At 42.6% G+C, this 17,720-nt stretch overlaps 1 protein-coding gene across 3 annotated transcripts in view; it reads left to right on the top strand.

Annotated features, from left to right (window-relative positions):
• Positions 1 to 4,344, top strand: part of MPZL1 (myelin protein zero like 1) — a 62,132-nt gene extending 57,788 nt beyond the window's left edge. For all 3 annotated transcript variants that reach the window (XM_037825431.1, XM_037825430.1, XM_037825429.1), the window contains one exon: positions 3,118 to 4,344. In XM_037825431.1, coding sequence (XP_037681359.1) covers positions 3,118 to 3,142 — 25 coding nt within the window. In that variant the 3' untranslated portion in view covers positions 3,143 to 4,344. The remainder of the gene's footprint in view (positions 1 to 3,117) is intronic.
• The last annotated feature ends 13,376 nt before the right edge of the window (positions 4,345 to 17,720 follow it).

The following is a 17,720-nucleotide window of genomic DNA, read 5'->3' as shown; positions in this document are numbered from 1 at the left end:
GAAAGGGGAGGCGAGGGAATGAAGAGGGTAGGGAGAGTGAGTGCCAAGATGTACAGTGAAAACGGCTAGGATAATGTAGGTTTATTGATTTTTGTATTCATTTTATTTTAAACTTTTTATTGTAGTAACATATGCAACTCAAAATCTCCCATCTCACACACTTTCAGGTGTACAATTCAGTGGTATTAATTACATTCATAATAAATGTAGAGGTGGGTTTTTTATTTTTTTTATTTTTTTTATTTTTGCATATCCAAATGAGAAAGTCTTAGCAAAGGCAGTTTCATTTCCAGGTTGATCTTAGTTCAGAGGATCCTCCTGAAGTCTTGTCATTGGCCCTCAAAGTCAAGGTCTTGGGATTTGTTCCACAGAAATCTAGGATACTTCACTTCCAGATAGCCCTTGGAACCTGACTTCAGAGAGCTGTTCTAAGTTGAGCTAGGTCCACCAGCAGATTCCCAATCTCAAACCACATCTCAGGATCCTTCTGGATCCATTATTTTATCCATCTCTTCGTCTAGCACCAGCAGTCAACCAAGATCTGTTCTAGGAAGTTAACAGGTCCCTGATCTTAGGACTTGATTGCCCTCTAAGAGTGCAAGGGGGGATAACCTTAGATAACTTTAGATAGTGATAAATACTTAGAAGAAAACCAAATATCAACAATATTTACTCTTTAATATTTTCCCAGTTGCTTTCAACAGATTGTTGAATTCTCTTGCCATGAAAGACAATACTCTTTCACATGAAAGACCTTACAGGTCTTTCATGATAATTTAGAGTATAATTGATATTGATTTGGAGATAATTCTGCGTTCTTTTCTTTCGTTGCTTTTTCTGTTCCCTTTCTTTTCACCTCATATAGTGTATCAGTTATCTATTGCTGTGTAACAAACCATCCCAAAATGTAATGTCTTAAAACAACCACCATTATTTGGCTCCTGATTCTGTGGGTTGGCTGGTTGGATCTTCTAGTCTGGGCCAGTTCATCTGATCTCTGCTGTCAGTGTCTCAGGTGTCTGCAGTCAGCTGGAGGCTTAACTGGTGACTGGACAGTCTACAGCGGTCTCACTCAGTATCTCCATATCGGCCAGAGAGATAGTGTGCAGTTGTGCACTTGATTCTTCCTTTTGATGGGAGATCTGTGGTATTTTATTGCAAAAGTGTAGAGGTGCAGGGAGGGAAAGAATTTGTAGCCATTTTGACACTCTGTCATGCATAGTAAACTCTCTCCCCTATAAATACACCCTAAAGCTCAGAATGGGTTTTTAGAAGTTATGATTAGGGTCTTACTGTCTAGGAAGTTACATAATTTATTTTTAGGAGGTCTGTTCTATTCTTGCAAGCGGCTATTACCAGGGATCAATTAATTTAATAGAAAACACTTTGTTTTTCAATCTGTTCCTATTTGTAGAAAACAGCATTTAAAAAAACATTTTGTTTTCCTTTAGGATTAGCATTTAACTTGCAGCTTTCTAAGCTGGAGAGGGTCTGTGTTGATTCAGTGTTAACAGGGCAATCAGTTCATGTTACCCATGACAGGCCTTAGAGTGTACCTTCTATAAACTAAAGACAAACACACTGAATTTGACTGTTTAGCTTACTTAGTGTATTTTAAAGTGTATTTGTGTAACGAGATGTTCGATTATGACGACTAATGTATATTGACTGCTAACAATGTACCAGGCACTGCTTAAGTTATTTATAGATATCTCATTTCATTCTCACAGAAGCCCTAAGGGGTGTAGATACTATTAGGTTAGTGGCATTTTAGAGATAAAGAAACTGATGCTTGGAGGTTTACCAGTATGCCCAAGGCCACAGAGCTTGTCGGAGACAACTATCTCATGAATTCAGACTATGGACCTATACCAAAGTTCAAATGGGTCTAGCCCTGAGAGTTATTTTGTAACTCCACTTCCCGGTTTGAAGGCCTCTTCCATTGATGTTGGACTCCCTGAATTCCACAGGCTCACAGGTTACATGCTGAAGAATATAGGTTGTTGGGGCTCCTGGATGGGAGTAAGGGAGTTTATTTTAAACCACATGCTCTTGGCCACTGAGCTTGACTTCCAAGTTGAAAGTTTAATTACAATATTAGACTTCTCAAGGAGACTTTTCCTGAATTGGGAGGAAAGGTGGTTTGTTGTTGTATTCAAGCTTCCTTTTGTATACCAGGGCTATTTTGTTTTTTACAATTACAGAATCCCTGGGCTGGAAGGAACTCTAAGGCTTAGTCAACAAGTACAACCACCTGCTTGATGTTTGCACACACAGCCTCAACTCAAACCCTCTCCCCAAGGGTCAGGGAATTAGCAATATCCCAGGCAGCCCAGCCTTCTTTTGCTTACCAGGATTGAACCCTGACAACTCTCTAGGATGTTTAAACTTCTTCCTTACTGCTGAGGCTTTTACTTAGTCTATCTAGGGTTTTTACCTGTTATCTTTAGCTACAGATTGTGGTTTTTTGTTTTTTTCCTTTTTAATTTTATTTGAAAACAGGAAAATGTTATCTGATTTTGGGAAGCAAAGAAGCAGAATTTTCATTGGTTATGATCACATCAGTTTAAAAGAATTGTGCTAGATAAGCAGTTGTGTTGAAGACTGTTTGAAGTGTTTTTAGGTACCTGTTTATTTAAAATGACCAGTGCAAATTGATTGTGTCTTTGAGTGGCACCCATCTGTTGGTTTCTGGCGTGGCTGCTTTTGAAGCTAATGATTTCAGTGGGTGTCAGATTAGTAGAAGGAACAGTCTTAATCCTTAAGGTTTTGATCCCAATTGTAAGAGTTGGGAAATTCTGTGACAGATATCAAGATAAGGGATATTCCTAAGAAAGCTTTTGTTTTTATTTGTTATATTCATACATACACAAAAGTAAAGAGAAGGGTATAACGAACCCCCATGTGCCTGCTTCAACAGTTACTCAGCATATGCCCATAATCTTGTTTGAACATGAATCCTGGGCACACCTTTCCTGAGATGTCTTTTTGAAGGCATTCAAAAGAGGGAGCTCCTCACTTGGAACCCTGATGTTGTCACTTTTCTTATGTCCCACCCCTGCACCTGAAAAGGACCAGCAGGTATTCCAAACCTCTAATTCCACTTCTCTTCTCCAGGGCCCAGTCATATATGCGCAGTTAGACCACTCTGGCGGACATCACAGTGACAGGATTAACAAGTCAGAGTCTGTAGTGTACGCGGACATCCGGAAAAATTAAGAGAAGACCTAACGACACATCCTGAGCAAGCAAACAACTCCCAACCGGACTCGTGTGAAGCAAGTGTAGCCCCTAACTACACGTGGCCTTGTAAACCTGGGCAAGGACGGCACCTGTGCATTTGTAGAGGGAAAAAAATATGTATAAAGGATATGTATTCTATTTAATCTTCCTGATGCGAGGAGCCAATGTTGCATGATGAACAGATGGTATGATTCTACGTATGTATAAATTGTCTTGCTGATTTTGTACTTTCTTCCAGGGGTATTTAGGATAAGAAATTTCAGAAACATTCCTATCACCATCATTGAAACACAGTTTGCCTTAACAGAGACTGTAGCAGATCTTTTAGTATTCCGATAGACATGGCCTTTTTATCTAAGGGCTTAACCAGTCTTAGCATTTACTGTAGTTGGCGAATGGAGATACTCAGCTGGAAGCATAGCCAGGTGGCCTGTGACCGAGTGTCAGCACCGTTTATTTGGTTGTAACTTTTAGGAAATATCCATTAGCTGTGCCACTTTTCAAGACAATTTGAGAAGTTTTTGTTGCTGTTTTTCTCTCTAAAACATGGGGCAGTTTTTAGCTTTATATGTTGTGTGAACTTACTTTGTTCTGCCCTTTAGTTATGTCATATGAATCTGTGGATTCTTAACAACAAGATTGGCAACGGTTAAATGCCTGAGGTCAAGTCCTTCTAAGTACTTTTTGATCGATGCCATAGATATAATTAAAGTAGAAAATCCAGGCTTTGCTTTAGGAGTATTGTGCCATTTGGAGAGTAAAAGGGATCAGTTATTCTCTTGGCTGAAGTTCTTTCTTGTTTGAAATAAGAGTTCCCCATGTATAGCTGATTTCCTTCTGAGAAAACAGAAATGGGGTAATAAGATCGCCAGTCTCCAATATCGCAGAGCTCTCCCTGGAGAGTCATCTTTACACAGCCTTCCGACGTGCTTCCAGCTGGAGGCAGCAGTCAAGGCTCTGTGATAGCATTATGGTTCCTCAAAGACTTTGAGGTTAAAGAGGGTCGAGATTTCTTAAATCAGCAAGTAGGACAAGTACTTAGAAGGATTTGACCTCAGGCATTTAACCTTTGCCAATCTTTCTATTAAGAATCCACAGATTCGTATGATATAACTAAAGGGCAGAACAAAGCAAGTTCACACAACATATAAAGCTTTGGGAATCTCTTCTTTGTCCCTGTTTTTTTTTTGTTTTTTTTCTTCACTGTTTTTCTGCATAATGTGGAATTGTTAAACAATGAGATGAGGAAAAGAATCTAGACAATTTGAGTATCCTTCCTAATAACTCATTCCCTCCCATTGACCTATGAATTTTTATTTTTCACTGGGAAGAGTGTGTTAAAGATCATTAAACATTTATCTTGTCATTCCCCTCCCAGTTTATGGATTTTTTTTCCTCTAAAATTATTTGAAAACAGTTACAGGAAGGATAGTGACGAGACGGTCCGCAGAACATGTTTGGGTCAGTGGGGGTGGCACTTAACCAAACATGTTAGTTTTTCCTCCCATGTAGTTTCAGGTCCATAATGAGCTGCTACCTTTTCCATCCCACCTTCTGTCATTTTTTTGGGGTATTTGAAGTCTGGGTTCTAAGAGAATTCATGGCAGGAATAAAACAGAATTTAGATTTAGAGGTGAAAAAATGACTGTGTGAGGTGATAAAATAGAGAAAGCATTTGAGCTTCAAAACTTATCTCTGTCCCATACACAGGAGGTCTTTTATTGTCTGAAGAACTATTCATTATTGTTTCTGTAAGACTAACTTATGTTCCTTTTATATGTAACTAAGCAGGGAGCGGGTTTTGTATCACACATGTGTATCATCATCTGAAGCTGGGTAGCATTTGATCTGTGTTCTGTGTGGACTGGAGGGAAATTCACTGGCTCAGCTGCCTTGCAGTCATTCTTCCAGCTCAAAAAAGAGACACAGAGCGTGCACCCTGACACATTTCCGCTAAGTGGCAAACTTTGCCTGGTATTCTGGAACTTCTTTGTACCCATTTTGCAAATGTAGGAGGCTTTAAAGGATTTCTTTTGTGTATTTTGGAGGGGAGAGGGGGAATGTTGGAATTATCACCATTCTTCAACCTTCAATACCAACATAACGGTGCTCTTGTTGAACCTTCAGCCACTGTGAGAACTGTACAGCTCACCAAGATCTTTTTTAAGGTAACAAGTTCACCAATTGTCAAGCAACCCACTGTGTATGTTTATGTGTCTGTGTGTGTGTATAACGTTTCCTGAGTCATTTTTTACAGAGAAAAAGGGCATTCTCCTTTTTCTCCCTCTCCTAACAGGTCCTATGAGTACACCATACATGGGTAATACCTCCCTATAATAGCAAGAGCCTTACTTGCTCCTCCCAGTGTCAGGGTCCGTTGCTTGTGAAGCTGCCACCAGAGCACCAGCCCAGCACCCACTCTCTCCAACACTCCTGGAGGCCTTTTCTCCCCTCACTGCCCCTGTGCTGCCTCCTGGGCCGCACTCCACAAGCCCCCACCCAACCAGACACCTCAGATTCTGTCAGAGTGTACAGCATTCTTGCAGAGATTCTGCTCCCACCCCTCACGCACCTCCCCCAGACGAGGGCTGTCAACTCCCGGAATCCCTTTCCATTACTCAGGACAGGCCTGCCTAAAGGTACAGCAGTTCCAGGTGCAGGCCTCAGACTCCAGGGCCTCTTCCTGACCTCCTCCCACAACTCCTTAGATTTATTTGGCCCTTTCTCCGGTGCCTCAGCATTCCTGTGCCTGGTTGCAGTGACAACAGTGGGGCTGCTCCCAAATGACAGAGCCGCATGTCATCCGCAGAACAAGACCTTGTCAAATTACATGTGATTTTTATAAGGGGGTGCTTAAACAGGACTACTTAAGAGATTAAAATTCCAAACAATCTGTAATTTTTCAATGGAAATGTATCCAGCCAGGGAAAAACCATCAAGCTTATTATTATTTTTTATCTTTTTTTTTTTTTCAATTGTTATACTCCTGTGAGTATTTGAATACATCTTTTTCAATTACTGGATTGGGTTGTGTACTTATTTTTAGGCGACTACAAAAGAGTTAGAAAGCCTTTTCGTTCCTACCGCGGCAGCCACACCGGCCTTCTCCTTGTTCTTCAGAAATACCATGCGTGTGTCTGGCTTGGGGCCTTCGCACCCACCCTGCCCTCTGCCTGGGGTATTTATTTTGCAAATATTTGCCATGGTTTGCTCTCTCAGTTCCTTTAAGGCACTGCTCAAAGGTCACTTTATCAGAGAGACCTGCTGTGATCTAAAAGAGCAACCTCACCCCCATCCCCGGTTCTCCCAAACCCCTTTATCCTGCTGTTTTTCTCCATAGTGCCTGCTGCCATCTGTCTTGTTTCTTAGCTTGTCTATTTTCCTCCACTAGAACATAACACCAAAGTGGCTGGGACTTTGCTGCGTCCCTGGTGTGTAAAACAGTACCTGGCTCTTGTAGGTGTTCAGTAAGTATTGGCTGGGTGGATGGATGGGTGGGTGGATAAATTTATCCATTCAGCAAATCTTTATTGAGAACCTCCCCTGTGCCAGTCGTGTGCTAAGCATAAGGATACAAAATGAGTGAGACAAAGCTCCTCAAGGAGCTTGTTGCAGAGTGGGGGCGACAGGGGGCAACATAATAGTGAGAACTAACAGTTATTGAATATTGCCATGTGCCAAATACTTTACATTTCTTACCCCGTGTGACACTGAGTTGAATACTAGTCTTAAACCCATTTTTAGAAAGACAATTTCAGGCTTAGGTTATATAACTTGCCCACCATCGCTTAGCTAGTTAGACACACAGAGGCAGGCCTGGACTGGGTTTGAGTGATCAAAAACCTTGCTTTTAATCTGTACGTCTTGTGGCCTCTCTCATCAAAGGGAAGACCATAACTTCTTCCTTATTCAAATAAATGTGCCATGTGCCTGAAATGCAGCTTTCTCCTTGTTCCTTAGGAGCTGGGCGAAGCTTAATATGAAGTGGGTGGTAGTGCTGTGTCAGAAATAACATGCTACTCATAAAACTGGACTGCCTCAGTGATTTATGAACTTTTATCCATTACCACAGATTCACGATGAGCCCCTGGCTTGCATGCCTTGATGTAATAGAGGTAGAGCTGGTGGGAACACCGTGGGAGTAAATCTCACATATGAACATCATCCATCGTATGTGATGTGGCGGAGATGCTTTCCCCAGCCCTGCAAGGGAGCAGTAATGGAATCTTTTGGGATTTCAGTCTCTGCAGCTCCTCCCAAGTTAGGGCTGTGTATTGGGAGCTTCCTCCTGGTGGAGCTCTGGCTCCTGAGCTACTCAGGCACATGGCAACCAAATATGTTCTTGTGTCTGAGGACAGCAAGCGAGTTGGACAGTGTTCAAGAGGAAGCCTCAGAAACTTTCTTTTACCCCCTTAAAGCAGCCAGTGTCCTCTTGACCTTTCTAGGTAATTCCGATGCTAACCAGATTTGGAAGCCACTTCCTTGGGAAGTTGGGGAGCGTTCACAGAGGAGGAGAGTGGCATTTGTGGCATTGATGGGGGTGGTGGTAGGAACTAAGCATCTTTGCCCCTGTACATTAGAGATTTTTTATTATGAAAATTTTCAAACACACAAAAGTGGAGAGACTAGTAAAATCCATCTCTGTATACCCATCCTCAATAACGAGCGTGGCCGTTGAAGAGTCAACTTCTAAAACCTTGTAATTAATTTAAACAGACATAAAATTTACAACAGGAACCAAAATCTTTTTTCTCTTATGGTATTTTTTAGAGAGGCCATAGAAGGGAGCCATGGCCTTCATCCATCCCTTTTTTTTTTCCAAATTATTTTAAGATGAGTCCCGGAAATCATGTCAGTACACCCCTATGTATGTCAGTGTGCATCTCTTAAAAATACAGACTTTTTCTTACATAACCATAATGTCGTCACATTTAACCAAAATGAACAATTCCTTGGTTTTCTTGAAAATCCAGTTCATACTCAAATTTTCCCTTGTCTCAGAAGTGGTTTCTTCAAATCAGCATCCAAATAAAGTTTTAGCAAGAAAAAAAAAAAAAAATTGTTTGCCTGTTTTGAAAACAAAAATAGGATCATAGTGCCCCACAGCTTTTTTCCTTAGAATTGTGTCAGAGAAGCTTTCATGTCAGTATGTAAAAATCTAGGCTATTTCTTGTTGGTACCTACAGAGCTTTCTCTTGTATAGATGCACCATAATATGTTAACCCTTTCTGAATTTCTGGACATTTAGGTGGTTTCTACTTGTTACTGCAATTATCATTTGTTCATATGAGCTATTGAAGGGAAAAAAATCAATGCAAATAATTTGCAGCTGCAGAAAGGCAGCATGTGATCAAACAAGTTTTGTTGGCCCCTTGGAAGTGAGATCTAATATCTGAAGCTGACAACCACAGTGGCCAAATTCTACCCACGTGGTGAAAGCGCGCTCCCACCCCGCCCCCATCCTTCCTTCAGCCCTCAGGAGCTGATATCAGAGCCTAGGCTCGCAAACCTACAGTCTTCAGTTATAAGGAAAACAATTGGGGTGGAAAGCAGGAAGGAGCTCTATAACCTACAGGAGACCTGGCTGTATTTACAAGGAAGGAAACTCAAGCCTTTCAAGCTCAAAGGTTCCTAGGGGAGCTGCTGCTTCCGGCTTCCACTTCCTCCTGCAGACAGGATGTTGAAGCATTGTCCCTTATTGGTGCTGACTTTTGGGTATGATTGTCTGTTAGTTTCTTTGTTGTGGGTTTTACGGACCTGGCCTTTGGAGTTCCAGAATACAAGGAAGGACTGACTTTTTTTTTTTTTTTTTTTTTTTTTTTAATCTCCCTACATCTGGAGAAAGGAAGTCTGGTAGGTTTAATATTACATTTGCTTTAGAGCCCTGCCCTAGTGCTGTGTGGCTGACACATTTGTGCTCACTTTCCCCTTCAGGGCAAGTAAGCCATTTCTGGTTTCTGTAGTCATTGCTCTGCTGTGGTGGGGGAGTCCTGCAAGAGCAAGCCAATGGCTAGCTTGTTTTAGGCCTGAAATTTCCCTTCTTCTGATACAGACTCCGAGGAGAATGAATTTGAATCTACACCACATTCTTCGTTGTTTCTCTGGCTTTGAATAGAGTTATTTGTTTAATTAATTCATTCATTTTATTTTAAATAAAAGACTTGTACATATTAAATTTGTTTTATTAGGAGATCTCTTACAATTGTACAACAGAACCAAGGAATGTGGAACTTTTTGCAAAATCCAGTCCTGGCTGTGGCTGGCCCAGCAAAACCCCAGATGGTTTTTTATAGTGTGTCTGGATGTTCCTATCTGAATAAAAGCCCTGGTTTTTAACTTCTAAGCCATTCCTGAAGGAAGTTACTCTGGCAGAGAGAAACATTTCTGAAAACTCGTTCCCGTATCTTGGTCCCAAAGAATGTAAAACATCTGTGAAGCCCACACTTCCTGGCAGCCTGCAAGTGCCCTGGTGCTCAGCTAAGGAAGCAGCAGCGGGACCGAGTTTGCGAGGGGTTGTGCAACTATGAAGCCACATTGCATCATTGGCAGGGAGGTCACATGGTGGGAGTGCTGCCACCGATCACTCCGACAAGTGCCTGAGACCTTGCAACACTCTCTCGGAGAGGATGTTGGGCTTATAATTTACTGTTGACTAATGGAGATTGAGCAAGAGGGAAAAGAAGCCCGAGGGAGAGAAATGAAGTAAACTTCGGAGGAGAGCTAGTACTTGGCTGGAAATAACTGGCTCCTTTCCATGGCCTCTCTAAAAAATACCGTAGGAGAAAAAAGATTTTTGGTTCCTGTTGTAAATTTTATGTCTATTTAAATTAATTACAAGATTTTAGATGTTAACTCTTCCACGGCCACACTCATGCCCCCTCCTGCCTGTCAGTAGACACGCATCCAAGTCTTTGGGAAACGCAGTCTCTTCCTGTAGAGGCAAAGGGGTTATCTGAAGGAGGGTAGAGAAAAGCAGCTGAGTTAATTAGTTAGTTAGTAACATTTAATCTGCAATTCAGCACTAATCTGGCATTCTGGGGTCCCGTTTGTTGGATAAATACATTTTTATTTATTATATAGAGAGATTTTATATATAGAAAGAAATACCATAAAATTTGCCATTTTAACCATTTTTAAATGTACAATTCAGTGGCATTAATTAATTACATTTACCATGTTGTGCGACCATCAATGTCACCTATTAACCCAACTTTTTCATCACCCCAAAGAGAAACTGTGTCCATTAAGCAATAACACACCCTGCCCCCACCCTTCTCCCTACCCCTAGGCCTCTCTAATCGATTTTCTGTCTGTGAACTTGCTTATTCTAGAGATTTCATGATAAATACATTTTGATGAGAGGTGTAGCCTGTCTAGCCTGATACGTTATCTTAATACCTCCTCTCTAATCTAAACCAGTATTATTTTTGGCTACAGAAATATCCTAGTTCAACCTTCAGTGGTTCTGTTTTGGCATTTTGAGGTTAATGCAGATATGTACACCCCAGTCAATACTGAAGCCACTGATTCCATGTGGCTATTTAGATTAAGTTCATTAAAATTAAATAAAATTTAAAATTCATTTCCTCGGTCCCACTAACCACATTTCAAGTGCTCATAGCCACATCTGGCTTATGGCTACCATAATGGACTGTGCAGATTTAGAACATTTCCTTCATCATAGAACGTTCTTGATGTTTCATAGGACAGCACTGGTGTAGACTGTGTAGGAGTCTACAGCCTTTTAGAGGAGCGGTGCCAGGTTGTGTGTGCATGCACACACGTGATCCCCCAGACCACTGTTTTTCTCCTGGTGTGGAGGTGTGGTGGGTGAGGGTGGGGGCAGACCTCAAAGTGGCAGTCCTTTTCTGGTGGGTAGACAGTACACGTTCCTTCACGCGCTCCTTCAATGTATTTATTGTCTGCTGTGCCCCACACACTGCTACGTGCTGAGATTCAGCTGTGAGTGAGCCAGAGCTTGCAGAGGGCCTTCCAATGCTCCATGCTGTGCCAAGTGTAGGGAGTACGAAGATGAAGGAAACCAAATCCCTACCCTTGGACTCAGAGAGGAGACAGCCCCAACCAGTGGCAGTTCAGTGAGAGCAGCTCTAAGGCAGTAGGATAGACAGTGGGACTTAGCCAGGACAGACTAGTGACCCCAACCTGCAGCAGTCAGAGAGAAGGGGCTTTGGGGCAGCAGCGTTAGAGAGCAGGTTGGGAGAAACCGGGAAGACCCTGGGAAAGATTATTCCAATTGGAGGCAGCAGCTTCAAAGGTTCAGGGCAGGGGATAGTGAAGCCAGTGTGATTGCAGTGTTGGATTTGGTGGGAAACCTTGAAAGCCCTTACATTCCAGGCTAAGAAATCAGGATGTTGTTCTGAAGAATTTTAAGTGAGGAGTAACAAATGGGCCTTTGCATTTTAGCAAGGTTACCCTGCTATTGGTGGGGGATGGATTAAAAAGGGGGAAAGTCGGAAATCAGGAGGCCAATTAATTAGGCAGCTTTTACAACGCTCACAGATGATGGAACTGATTCCCAGCAGCAGCGGGAATAAAGATGATAGGAGGTGTCTGAGAAATATAAAGGAAGAATGTTAAAAAGCATTGGCAGACTCCCCCCTATGTGGGATCTGACTCCCAGGGGTGTAAATCTCCCTGGCAATGCAGGATATTACTCCCGAGGGTGAATCTGGACCTGGCATCATGGGATTGAGAACATCTTCTTGACCAAAAGGGGGATGTGAAATAAAATGAAATAAAGCTTCAGTGGCTGAGCAATTCCAAATGGAGTTGAGAGATCACTCTGGTGGATACTCTTACACACTATATAGATAACACTTTTTAGGTTTTAGTGAATTGGAATAGCTAAAAGTAAATACCTGAAACTACCAAACTCCAGCCCAGTAGCCTTGACTCTTGAAGACAATAGTAGCTTACAAGGGGTGACAGTGTGACTGTGAAAATCTTGTGGATCACACTCCCTTTATCCAGTGTATGGATGGATGAGTAGAAAAACAGAGATAAAAACTAAATGAAAAATAGGGTGAGGGAGGGATGATTTGGGTGTTCTTTTTTACTTTTATTTTTTGTTCTTATTTTTGTTTTTTCTGGTAAGGAAAATGTTCAAAAAATAGATTGGGGTGATGAATGCACAACTATATGATGGTACTGTGAACAGCTGATTGTACACCATGCATGATTGTATGATATGTGAATATATCTCAATAAAACTGAATTTAAAAAAATGCATTGACAGAACATAATGATTGGCTGTGGGGTTGAAGAGAGAAGAACTGTAATAAGTGGTATTTGGAACCATTAACGGAGATGGGAAGACTGAGTCATGAGTAGGTGATTCCCTGGGGGAGGTGGGGTTGACAGGCTAGGGTTTAGGGGCGGGTGAATATGACAGTCCATCTAACAAGTAATGGGAACCATGCAAATGCTTGAAAGTTCTTAGTCCTTATTTCTCTTGGCCTCCTTCTATGTGTTTGTTCTTCTTGAGCATCGTCCTTGAAAAACCAGTCTCTGATTTTGGTACCTCTTACCCCCCTCCAGTATCTTCCAAATCAATGCCCTTATCTCTATCTCCCTTGCCACTTTTTTGTTTGCTTGTTTGTTTTTGTTTTTGTTTTTTGCAGATCCCTGTAATTCCAAGCTGGCAACAGCAACTGTCTCCCAGCCTTCATCCTGGCCCAGCTCACTTCCAACCCATTCTCCATGAATTCTGAGTCAGAAATATGGTCAGTGCACCTCCTCAGTTAAAGTCATCGAGTGCCTTCTGCTGCTGGCAGGACAAGGTTCCAACCCCAAGCCACCTGGCCCATGAGGCCTTTAGTGGTCCAGTTCTGTCAGCCCACCACTCTCATCCAGACCGAGGGGGAGGGCCCAAGCTTTCAGGGCTCCAAAACTTCTCCAGGGCCTAATGCTGTGTCCCAGCCAGCCCAGGAAGCCTTTCACCTGACAGAGTCCCATTGCCCCTTGCAGGAAGCTTTTCGAACCATCTAAAGCGATGTTAGGGCACGTGTCTGTCCATTCGGTTTTCCCACAAACCCCATGCAACCCTCTTCACGGCTCTGCTTGGTAATTGTCTGATTGTCTCCACCGCAGGATCCTGAACACTTTACTTGCATTAGCTCCCAACAGCCCTGGGAGGTGGGCGCTATTAGCATCCCCATGGTACAGTGAGGAAACAGAGGAGTTGTCTGAGGACACAAAGCTAATAATTGGCAGTGTGAGGAGCCAGACCCAAAGAGTGCGGTCCCGGGTCCTCCTCTACAACCGCCTGTAAACTGTTTCTTAGTCATCATGGTAGCCCTACTACAGAGCCTGGCTATACTGCTGACGTTAAATCGTTTTTGTTGGTTTCTGTAAGGAACTGTGTAGTGCATTCATTCAGTCTATATTACTTCTGTAATGACTGTAAGAATTAACTTGAAATGATCAAATGAAAATGTTTTTAATGCATTCCCTAATTCACAAACTCCGAGCTCTTACTCTGTACCAGGCCCTGTGCTCAGTGCTGGAGATAGAGAATGAACGGCAGGGTCAACAAGTTCATCCACTTGTTGGGGAGAGTTCGAAGGCTCATGGGAAAAAAAAAAATAAATGGGAAGGACAATTCATCACTTCTCTATTCCTCTCTGTTCCTCAAGCCTTCACAGGTTATTTTTATGTGCCTTCCCCTAAAAGGCATTCTAGCTAGCGTATACTTCTCAAGTGATGTTCCTGAGGCCCTTATGCGTGCTGGAAGCTTCCTGCAGAGAATGAAGGGAGCTGCTGTGGAAGCTAAAGTGGTTCTAAGTGTCAAGCACTGAGGCTGTGGGTCTGAAGACAAAAGCTTGGAGAACTTGACCAGAATCCCTTCCTTGCGCTGCGGTCACAGCAGAGAGCCAGTGCTGCCATCTGGTGGCCAGAGAGAAGATGCCCTTACATTCATCACTGTTCCTCGGACACCTTCCTACAATCTGTGTAGTTTACAGATGAGGAAACTGATGGAAAGGCTCTTTCCAAGGTCACATAACTGGTCTGTAGCACACCCAGGACCAGAAACCAAGTTCAGGGCTCCTGCAACCCTGATGCACACTCCTCTGGATTCAGACACGTGGAATGTAACATCTTTAAATTGCTGCCTAGCCTCTTCCCACTTCTTCTTCTGTCCTCACTTTCTTATATCAGTCCTTGGGGAATGACATCACTACTCTCCCCATAACTACCCACCCTTACCCTGGCTACTTTCTCCAGCCTTGATCAAGCTTTTACTTGGTTAGAAGCCAATAAAATAAAATGAAACAGGCTTTTGAAGTCTTGGAAGATGAGTGTTTGAAGGATTGTTGGGCGCCCTGGCTTCTTCATGGAAGACTTCATTGCCTCTGGGTGCTCGTGATTTACAGGGACACCCTGAAAAGTGCTCTTCTTCTGGCAGCAGGGAGGGGAGCCTCTGCTCTGGGGCGTGTGCTGTGTAGTGGGGAGGCCAGCACTTCCAGGACACGCAGCCTGTGCTGAATGGGGCCCTCAGATGCTTGGCCTACATCTCATCTAACAGGATGGAAGCTCGATGTCAAACACCTCTCTGCCATGGCCAAGTGTCAGTTGGGCTCTTCTCCTGTGCACAGCCACTCTCTTTCATGCACCCACCCATGTCTGCCCACACTTGCCCTCCACCCTTTCCCAGTGTGGGAGAGCTCTTTAGGAGGAATGCCTTTTGCTTTGCCTCCATAGGTGCGTGGCATGCAGGACACCCTGTGACCCAGGTGGACACCCTAGCCCAAGTGGCAGGGGGCAAAATAACTTTATAAAGAAAAAAGAGTCCCTGTCACCTCACCCCTAGATTACCTTCTGAAAGTGATCCCTGGAGAACATTGCACCAGCCTCCTGTTTTACAGATGAATCTGTGGAGTGCCCACAAGAGGGCCAAAACTAAAGGCCTTTCATCTTTTAAGGATACCCAGCAGGTTAGAGTCACAGAGCATTTTGGGGACAGGGGAGAGTGGCATGAGAAGAGATTAGAGAGGTAGGGAGGGACCAGTTGATGTAGGTCTTGTACACCAGGAAAAATAGTTTGGGTCATATTCTATTTACCAAGTGTGGTAGAAAGACATTGGAAGATTTTAAGCAGGAAGTGTGACATAATCTAATTTACAATATAAAAGTCTGACTCTGCCTTTTGTGGAGAGAATGGATCACAGGGAGGCAAGAGTAGAAGCAGGGAGATCAGTTAGTCTATTGCAGTGGTCCCAGTGAGAAAATATGATGTCTTGGTCTATTATCCATTCTTGTGGGTATGAACCCATTGTAAATAGGACCTTTTGATGAGATTACTTCAGTTTAAGCATGGTTCATATCAATTAGGATGGGTCTTAATCCTATTACTGGAGACCTTATAGAGAAGATCACAGAAAGAGAAGCTATGGGGAGCTACCAGAAGCTGGTAGTCAGTGGAACCCAGAAGAGAAAGGAGAAGATGCTGACTGCCATGTGGATTGCCATGTGATGGAAAAGCCAAGAAACCCCAAAGATTGCCAGCCATCCAGAAGATACCAACCCTAGGAAGAAGCAAGCCTTCTAGCCTCTGAAACCATGAGACAATAAATTCCTATTGTTAAGCTAACCAATTGTATGGTACTTGTTTTAGCAGTCAGGAAACTGAAACAGTCATGTCTTGCATAGGTGAATTTAAGTTAGGCAAATCCAACTATATGTAATTAGTGAAAAAAGAAATAATTTAAATTGAGCAAGTAAGGTATTTACCATTTCATCTCACAGAGTTGTGATTTGGGAGACTTGAATCTGCTCTTTCCTCCAATAGTTTCATTTCCCATGGGCATCTTTCTGTGGAGCCTCTTGTCATACTGAACACAATTCTATTGCTTACTGCTTATTTCCCATGATGTGGTCTTAAGCGCAAGCCAACCATGTGATCCAGGGCTCGGCCAAAGATCCAGGGGTCAATGGGCTCACTGGAGGAGACATGAGGCATGCTGGACTTACATGCAAATGCCATCATGGCACCTTCTTAAGGGATTCCCAAGAGTCTTTTTGACCAAATATGATTTTTGCCTTATGTTGTAGTTTGCTGATGCTGCCGGGATGCAAAACACCAGAAATGGATTGGCTTTTATAAAAGGGGGGTTATTTGGTTGCATAGTTACAGTCTTAAGGCCATAAAGTGTCCAAGGTAATGCATCGACAATTGGATACCTTCACTGGAGGATGACCAATGGCATCCAGAAAACCTCTGATAGCTGGGAAGGCACGTGGCTGGCATCTGCTCCCCAAGTTCTAGTTTCAAAATGGCTTTCTCCCAGGACATTCCTCTCTAGGCTGCAGCTCCTCAAAAATGTCACTCTTTTTTGCTCTTGGGGTGTTTGTCCTCTCTTAGCTTCTCTGGAGCAAAAGTCTGCTTTCAAAGGCTGTCTCCAAAACGTCTCTGTAAGCTGAAGCTCCTCAGCTCCTGTGTGTTCTTCAAAGTGTCCCTCTTGGCTGTAGCAAGCTTGCTCCTTCTGTCTGAGCTTACATAGTGCTCCAGTAAACTAGTCAAGGCCCACACTGAATGGGCGGGGCCACACCTCCATGGAAACTATCCAATCAGAGTAATCACCTACAGTTGGATGGGTCACATCTCTATGGAAACAGTCAATCAAAGAATCACAATCCAATCAACACCAAGATGTCTGCCCACAACAAGATTGCATCAAAGATAATGGTGTTTGGGGGGACATAATACATTCAAACCAGCACACCTTATTTGCTGCCTTTAGAGTCAACCCCCAGAGACAGGATTCCACTGAAACAGTCTCTTCTATCTGTCTAGTCTGGGAACCTGGATGACGGCTCTGACCCTTCTCACTCACTTGTCCTCCCACCCCACCACCCCAAATTTAATTACTCATCCAATTTTGTTGTAATAATGATAAAATCTCTCCTAGCTCTTCTGTCATTTCTGTTTCTCTGTTTCCATCTTTGTTCTTGCTCAGGTCCTGCCATGGCTTACTGGGAACATCCCATTATCATTTCTGGCACCATACATATGTTATTTGATTTATGTCTTACTGTGAGGCATATGTACATATATATGATTGTGCCAGTTATTTACCAGTTTGTCTTCTACTTTTTGACTTGTAAGGGCTCTTTATATATTCTGGATATAAGCTCTTTGTCTGTGGTATAAAATATCTCCCCCACTCTGTACCTTGTTTTTTCACTTTAATGGCTTTTATGCAATTATAAATAGTATCATTTTTGAAAGTCCATTTTCTAATTTGTGCTGGTATAGGTAAATGTCATTTTATTTTTATATATTGGCCTTGTATCCAGAAACCCTGCTAAATTCATTTATTAATTTTAATAGTATACCCATAGATTCTTTTGGATTTTGCATATAAATAATCACAATCATATTATCTATTAATAATGACCATTTTGTTTCTTCCTTTCCAATCCTATATCTTTTTTTCCTGCTTTATGCCAGGAATCCA

Source organism: Choloepus didactylus, chromosome 2 (assembly GCF_015220235.1).
Source record: "Choloepus didactylus isolate mChoDid1 chromosome 2, mChoDid1.pri, whole genome shotgun sequence".
Lineage (NCBI taxonomy): Eukaryota > Metazoa > Chordata > Mammalia > Pilosa > Megalonychidae > Choloepus > Choloepus didactylus.
Note: the sequence above shows the minus strand (reverse complement) of the source record. Positions and strands in the feature narration are given on the sequence as shown.